The sequence below is a fragment of the Chrysemys picta genome, chromosome 1, assembly GCF_011386835.1.
Source record: "Chrysemys picta bellii isolate R12L10 chromosome 1, ASM1138683v2, whole genome shotgun sequence".
Taxonomy (NCBI): domain Eukaryota; kingdom Metazoa; phylum Chordata; order Testudines; family Emydidae; genus Chrysemys; species Chrysemys picta.
The window spans coordinates 326,653,852-326,662,085 of NC_088791.1; the positions used below are offsets into that span (position 1 = coordinate 326,653,852).

Below are 8,234 nucleotides of genomic sequence, written 5' to 3' on the forward strand. Positions count from 1 at the left end.
TGTAGCTCCCTTTGATAGACACCCAGCCAGCCAGTTAACTGTAAAATCCTTCTTGGTAGCTGTTCTCTGCTTGCTTACCTGTAAAGGGTTAACAAGCCCACGGGTTAAAGAAAAGGAGTGGGCACCTGACCAAAAGAGCCAATGGGAAGGCTAGAACTTTTTAAAATGGGAAAGAAACTTTCCCTTTGTCTGTTGTTCTCCGGAGAAGCAGGGGCAGAGCAGCGATGCTATAAGCAGGAATGCTGTGTAAGGTTTGATCCAGATATGATCATTTATCTTCCATACCTAGAAGATAGGGAACGTTTAGATAAATGTGATCAGGTTTATTCTTTATTTTGGCTTGCGGATCTCCTCGGTGCTAACCTCAGATGTTTTCATTTGCTTGTAACCTTTAAGCTGAACCCACAAGAAGCTAGTTTGGGTGCTTAATTTTTGGAATTGCTCTTTTAAAATCCAGCAAGTGCCTAAGTTCCAGATGTATTTTCTTTCTTTTTGTTTTAATAACTTTTTTTAAGAACAGGATTGGATTTTTGGTGTCCTAAGAGGTTTGTGCATGTTGTTTGATTAGCTGATAGCCACAGCTAATCTCCTTTGTTTTCTTTCTCAGCTCTTCCCCGGAGGGGGGGTGAAAGGGCTTGAGGATAACCCCACAGGGAGGAATTCCCAAGTGCTCCTTCCTGGGTTCAGAGGGTTTTTTTTTTTGCATTTGGATGAGGGCAGTGTTTACCAAGCCAAGGTCAGAGAGAAGCTGTAACCTTGGGAGTGTAATACAAGCCTGGAGTGGCAAGTAATAATTTTTAAAATCTTTGCGGCCCCACTCCCCCACCTTCTGCACTCAGAGTGACAGAGTGGAGATTCAGCCTTGACAAGCCCTATTTTCTTTAGTCCTTAAGCATTCCCTAATGAATAGGATTTAATAATAATGCTTTCATTTTTTACTGTTACTTAACACAGTAAAGACTTTAGGGTATAAGAGAGATAATGTGGGTGAGGTCGGGGCACCATTTCAGATGTTAATGGGGGGGGGGGGCAACTTTAACCATGATTCCAGGGGCTACATAGGCACCTGAAGATTCTAGGTGGGTTTTTTTGTTTTTGTTTGGTTTTTTTGCAGATAACTTAGAAATTGGCTGACAGGAACACTGCATCTAATTCCTTTATAAAGAACGAAAATTAAATAAATACTAGACCCACTCAGCTCTAATATTAACATGTTCTGACATCTTGTGTCAAGTCACTTGTCTTAAGGGACACTGAATTTTAGTGTATATTCTTTGTTACTAACTCTTGAATACAACAATTAAAACAATTTGTAGAAAAATCTATATTGCTTTCTAGCACTTTTTTGCAGTTCACCAAGCTTGGAATAGATCCATTTAACTTCTGGAAACATCCTACTAGGGCAAGACCCTGTGAGTTTATACTGCACCTGCTTGGGGCTCTAGGGGTGTTACCCCACTACAAATAATAGACTAAAAACTGACTTTAAGTAGGCGTGAAACTGACACTTTCAAGTCACTTTCACAGTATTGCCAACCCCAAATGTTCAAAAATCATGAATCAGGCTCACCAAAAATCATGAGATTATGTAAAAATAATAGATTTGGTGTTCTTTTTATTTGTCTTCTGCTTTTTGAGCCTGAAGGTTTCTCCACAGCCATGAGGGCTAGGAACTTCATTTTTCTTTAAGAATTAAGGCTGAAATCATCACATACCCCTTGACTCCAGGGCCTCTGGCTTTAAGGAAAACAATAATTATCATGAGACTCATGACAAAATCATGATTGTTGGCAACACTGTTTTCACTTCTGTTTGAAGGCTAGTTACTTTCCAGAAGGCTGTTAAATATAACACTACAATGATTGAGTTGCATTTCTCACAGTAGAATACTTAAAATCAAACACCAAGAACATTCCACATTTTAAAGTTGAGAAAAAAATTGATACTTCTGAGCATAGGCACCAACTTTTCCCTGCGCTGGTGGGTGCTCGACACCCCTCCCCCCCGCCCCGACTCCACCCCTCCCCACACCCATTCCAGTACCCCTTCCCCAAATCCCCGCCCCGCCTCTTCCCCGCCTCCTCCCCTGAGCGCGCCGCGTTCCCGCTCCTTCCTCATCCCTCCCAGCGTTTGCCGCATGAAACAGCTGTTTTGCGGCAGCAAGCGCTGGGAGCGAGGGGGGAAAAGCGGGCACGCGGCGTGCTCAGGGGAGTAAGCGGCGCAGAGGCAGAGCTGAGCTGGGGCGGGAAGCTGCCGGTGGTGCAGAGCACCCACCAATTTTTCCCTGTGGGTGCTCCAGCCCCAGAGCACCCACGAGTCGGTGCCTACGCTTCTGAGGTATATCAAGGCCACTGCAAGCAGGAAAGGAAAATAAACAGGCACAGGAGCTCTGAGCACTCCTCCTCTTGAAAGGAAGTTGAAGGGTTAAATCTTCTGATCCGTAATCAAGTAAAACTTCTATTGCGATCAGCACCTCCACTCATAAATATTAATATGTGCTCAATAACCATACACTTAATACTTAAATATCTGAGCCATCTTATCCAGGGCTACACATCTTATATGCATTAGCTTAGGGACTACATTTTCTGGCATATTCTAACCGGTGCTGAGCACACAGATTGTGCCCAATGAATAATACAAATCATGACCATAATCGTCAACTTCATAGACTCTGGATGCAATTTCTGTTCTTGTGGAATTGGCCTGGATACATCTAAAACCCTAAGAATTTGAGGCATAAACACATCTGATATTCATATGACACTTTCTCATTCCTTCCTTTTTTCAAACTCAAAAAGCAAAAATGACAAAACAAAATGATTTTCAGATAAAATGTAAAACTGTACAGCAGCCATTTCTTAACAACTCAGCCTGGGGCAGAACCTGACTCCCCTTGGGGGTTAAGTGATCTTTCATCTGACTCTCATTGTCTCTTTCTCCATTGTTCCTGACCTCTGTGCTGCTTTTCATGCTGTCAACCATGACATCCTTCCCAACTGACTGGGACCGTTTGCTGGAGTCTCCTAGAACTGGTCTTGATTTTGCTCCCATCTATCAGAGTCCTCTCTCTTCCCACCCACCCCCATCCTCTCCCCCCAAGTGTGCAGCAGAGAGAGAGGGTGGTCCAGTGGATAAGGAGCTAGCCCTGAGAGACCTGGGTTCTACTTACCCTTTGGGCTTTCTGTATGACCTTAGGCCAGTGCCTTAGGGACAGAGTTCCAAAGGTTTTTAGGCTCCCAAAGATGGAGCTATACATCTAGTGGGGTTTACAAAGCACCTAATCTTCTAGGTATGCATCCGAAGAAGTGGGCTGTAGTCCACGAAAGCTTATGCTCTAATAAATTTGTTAGTCTCTAAGGTGCCACAAGTACTCCTGTTCTTTTTGCTAATCTTCTAGGTGATTTGAAAATCCCACTAGGTGTCTAAACACCTTTGAAAATCTGGCCTTTGGTCTGTGTGTGCCTGTGCACCTCATCTGTACAATGAGGAGAACAGCACTGCTCTACCTCACCAAGGGGCTGTGAGGAGAAATAGGTTAGGTGTTGTGAGGTGCTCAAATACTATGGTGATGGGGCCACATAAGTACTACAAGTAGAGTGGGAACTTCTCTATACCACTGCTATCCCTTCCTTTGTTTTTGGCCCCTTCTTTTCACCTACACCCCTCACATCTCTCTCTTTTCTGAATGTTATCTTGGGCTCAGAGGGCTTGGCAGTATTTCGAGTCCGCTGCCTTCTCTCTTCAATACCCTTCAGTCTCTGCAGAGAGATTCTTGTTTTACAGACTCATTAATGACTTCCAGATCCTTAATTTAGTTACCAGCCCTTTCTTATCTTAATCACCCTGCCTCTGTAAACAAAATACTGACCGCCGCAGAGGCTTTGAGCAGCACCTTTCCTCTGCAGAACTCATGCTGTGCTGCAGTTAAGAGCTCCACCTGACAGCACACCACCTGTAGGAAACTGGGGGGGGGGGGGCGGAGGAGGAAGCAGGAGCCCCTCCTCCCCTCCAAATGGTACCCCTGAGTGAAGTAATCTATTTTATTGGACCAACTGCTGTTGGTGAAAGAGAGAAGCTTTTGAGCTACACAGAGCTCTTCAGGAGCTCAAAAGCTTGTTTGTTTCATGAACAAAAGTTGGTTCAATAAAAGATATTACCTCATCCACCTTGTCTCTCTAATATCCTGGGACCAGTATGGATACAACAACACTGCAAAAAACTTTAGGATACAGTTTGTATGAAAAACACACACACTAATTGTATTTTGGTTTTTTAAAATCAGTTCAGATGTGTGTGTTGAGAACAGTTTTTTTCTAAAAAGAAAGTGATCTTCTGCAATCTACAAAGTACTATTTAAACAAGTATTTAAGTTGCTCTGCCTTAATTTCATGTAGTAAATTTTAACCATACAGCTAAATATTTTGTTTTTCTTTCAGATGGGATGACGATGTTGTCTTCAAGAATTGTGCCAAGGGAATAGATGACATGAAAAAGGACAAAAGATTTGTAAATGATACTCTGCGATCTGAATTTCACAAAAAGTTCATGGAAAAATACATCAAGTAGTACAGTTTTATGTGCTCCATTGCTGAAAGACTCAAAGGGTCAAGGTGACTTCCCCTCTATGGTGTACCTCCTCCCCCCCAAAAAAAGAATAATGGCTGAAAATGGTCTCCTGCCATGAATTTCCAAATGCTTTTCCAAGGTCATTGACAGCATTTTAATTGTCACCTTGTATCTGGAGTGTTTTATCCTTTTCAGCATCATTTTTTGTTTTAACTAAACCTGTTTCTGTTTAATTCAGTGGATATGCATTTACTTTTAATGGCCTTCATGTAAATGTTGGAAGAGAGACTGGTTTGCAATAAATACTTTAATTGTCTAAATACTGTTTCTTGGGAAACAACCTGTATGTAATAGGGAGATTTGTAATTTATGCAGATTATGTAAATTTTCATATTCTTAAAGGTAAGTGAAATTCTACATGCTAGAAGAGAGTATTGAAGTTGCCTTTTTATGCATGAAATTTAATTATCTTCCTTCCTCTGATTAGCTAGTTGAAATCCAATATGAACTCCCTATCTGATGTCTTAAATATTGAGTGTTTCCCTGATGTACCAGTTAAGGATGTGGTCTGACTGGATAGCTCCAGGCTGTTAAAAATTCTGTCTTCATCTATATCATGAGTTCAACCTGATTCACTGCCTTGCCACAAGGAGCATCCAGCAGGTGTGCGACGAAGTGGTGTTCTGCCTCTAGCCAGGGAATTTCATTCTATGTAATCTTGTGTTCCTAAACCCCAGTCTTGCAGTCAGAGCCACATGGATGCAAGGTTCGAAGAGCCCAATCCTGCAGTCTTTAAATCTAGTTTCAGGACTATGTTTTCAATGAAGGTGGCACCCAACCCAGCCATCACACTAAACTTTTTTTTTTTTGTCAATTTGAACAAAACTCAGAATATACGTGGGAGAACTTTTCTGTTAATTCAGAGGATATCACAGTCTGTACAAAGTTCTTCAGCTATCAGAAGGATTTAATTCTCTTCTGTGATCACTGTCACATTTGAGATGCATATACCAGAGGAGGCTGAGTGACACATTGGATTGAAATACCGTCCTTTTATCTCTGGATACCTGAGTTCAAATCCTGATTTAGGTCACGAGTGAAAATGTTCAGTGGTTTCCTACTCACCATTAGTATTCATTTCAAAACCTCCATATACGATAACATGATTTGCAATCTCTACTTGAGAGATCTTAGAATGGAATAGCAGTTGTTACAGGTCAGGAAGGATTTAAGGTGCCTTTATGTAGAGTTTTTGCCTAGTTGCCTGCCCATGCTACATCTCACCATTTAGCCCTGTTGTTTCTGTAGCACCAATGTTGCTCACAGTCTCTTACTTAAAAATTAGTTGCATATTTTCAAAGTGATGGTCGGGGGTTTGAAATTTCAGGACAGATATTTCAGTCTTTTTGTTATAGCTGGTTTTTAAATGGTATCCTGTTAAACTACTGTATTTGAAGCATATTTGTATTCCCGAGGCAATTCCGTTAGTTTTCGTATTTTTCCCTTTTTTTATGGTAAGACAAGATGAACCAGTCAGGGCTAAACTATCTAAACAAGTAATGTCAGTACATACATAGAACGGGGAATTTTATATGCACTTCAAAAAGCCATATTGAGACAAACTTATTTTACTTGGAATTAAGGAAAGAATACTTACTGATTTTGCTCATGTTATCTGTCTTTTGGCAATGATGATGGTTTTTTGGAAGCAGGAGATCAGTCATAGTTCCTAATGAGCACACATTAAAAAGTCAAGGTTTGAGTTAAGAGCAGTTAGTTGGCAAAATGTGGCAGTGGGGAAGCCAGCTGTTGCTTCAATCTGACCTACAAAATGATGATGTCATCGCAACAACAAAAATACTTAACTCTAGGCAATATTGCAAGATATATAATATAGCTAAGCCAAAAGTGAGTAAGTAAATACGTTAGGGAAAGAAAATCCTTAAGATGTGGTTTTATAGCTAGTTCAGTGTCTTTGTAGAAATGTATAAGTTTATATTCTTCCCTTTATGGATCTTTGAAACACTATAGCCCTTTTTGTGTATAGAAGAGTGATCTCTTGTACTGACTTACTACTTTTAAGCTGCCAAAGGACCCTTGTTCTGTGAGCTTTGTAGATTTAGATTATCCTATACAAATAGAAATAAAAATCAGATTAATCTCTGAAACTTTTATAATTATGTATGTGTACTTATTTAGTATCTACCTTCTCAGTGACCCCTCCCCATAATTCTAGAGGAGGGTTATAGAAATGGAGATGAGAATCTGCCCCTGGATGCATGTGAGTTCTTCAGCATTACTTTTAAAATAGGCTTTATTGTTTTGTTTGTGTTTCAACTAAACCACAAAAGCCAGGATTTGCAGATTTTTAGGCTGAAATTCCATCTCTAACACTGTTTTTCAGCCCCATGTGCTGTGGAACATGACCCACTGTTTGGAAATCCTGCAACAGCCAGGCACAATAAAAAGTTAAGGAGTTTGAGGCCGTATTTCTAAATGGTCTTCAGTTGTTGAATATTTGGCACCTCTAACAACGCGTAGGTATCCAGTTTGTAAAGCACTTTGTGTTCCTGCAGGATGAAAAGCACTATATAAACGTAAAATAGTACTTCACCACTGATTCAGTGGCTTAATTTTCTGTTATCCTTTCTAGTATTAAAATGCAGGAAGCAAAGTTGATCCAATTCATGCATTAAAAAGCTCCATTGTGGCCATGATTTAAAAAAAAGAACAGAAAATGGCACCTTTTTACTGTACACATCTGCTCCCTGGATATCTTTCCCAGGAACATCTGCTTAGTTTGACAAATAACTTTACACAGAACCAGCATAGTTGGCAGCTCTGTTGCAGCTGGAGGTAGAATGGAATACAGCTTATGTTCTGCAGTTAAATGGACATTGTCAATTTAAAAAATAGCACTCCTATCTGAATTGTTTTACCTATTTTTTCTTATAAGCAACACCTAAGATGGCTGTAACTGGAAGCGATGAATCTTTTCAGTTGGTTTACCTTGTGCATTTGGCAACATTTTGTGCATAGTCAGCGTCACCGTTTCTCTGTGTTTGAGACTTTTCACAGGGCAATGGTGGAGGGAATCAGCACCTAGTACAATGGGACTATTGTGTTTATAAATAGACTTTCAAGTCATTTGTTAAAAATTTACTAGATTTCATGTTGGCTGTATCTCTTTCAAGCTCTGATTTAGAGAATACATTTTTGGTTGTTTGGTAATATACAAAGCAGAAATACCGTAGAAGCTTAGTGAAGTCTGTTATGATCTGAATATATACATTTACTGCTGAAATGTTTAATCAGCCATTTCTTTTCCCTCAGAGAAAATGAGGGGGTGTCCGTGGTTGAGTTTTTCTCCTGATAAATAAGTGCTGGTTGTTTTAAGAGAATTAATTACACATTAAAAGTCTGATGCATACACTCCAAACTGGGAGCCTGGGTGAGGGTAGTTTTTCTTTAAAAATTTGTATCACTATTTCTGTTGACAGAGCTATTTTCTGGTGTGCTTTGGGAAAAATGTTGGAGTTGAGGTAGTCTGATGCATCTAGATATTAACCTCAAATGTCTCATGGGGAACCCTCCTGGTCCATGTGCACTGGCTGCCTTTTCTTTGGCTATCCTTGTACAGAAAGATCTTGGGAGTCATCAGCCAA

The 8,234-nt window shown here is 40.4% G+C and overlaps 1 protein-coding gene across 1 annotated transcript in view; it reads left to right on the plus strand.

Annotated features, from left to right (window-relative positions):
* The window catches only part of CWC15 (CWC15 spliceosome associated protein homolog), a 33,606-nt gene extending 26,863 nt beyond the window's left edge, over positions 1 to 6,743 (plus strand). The window contains exon 7 of the mRNA XM_005309163.3: positions 4,440 to 6,743. Coding sequence (XP_005309220.1) covers positions 4,440 to 4,569 — 130 coding nt within the window. The 3' untranslated portion in view covers positions 4,570 to 6,743. The remainder of the gene's footprint in view (positions 1 to 4,439) is intronic.
* The last annotated feature ends 1,491 nt before the right edge of the window (positions 6,744 to 8,234 follow it).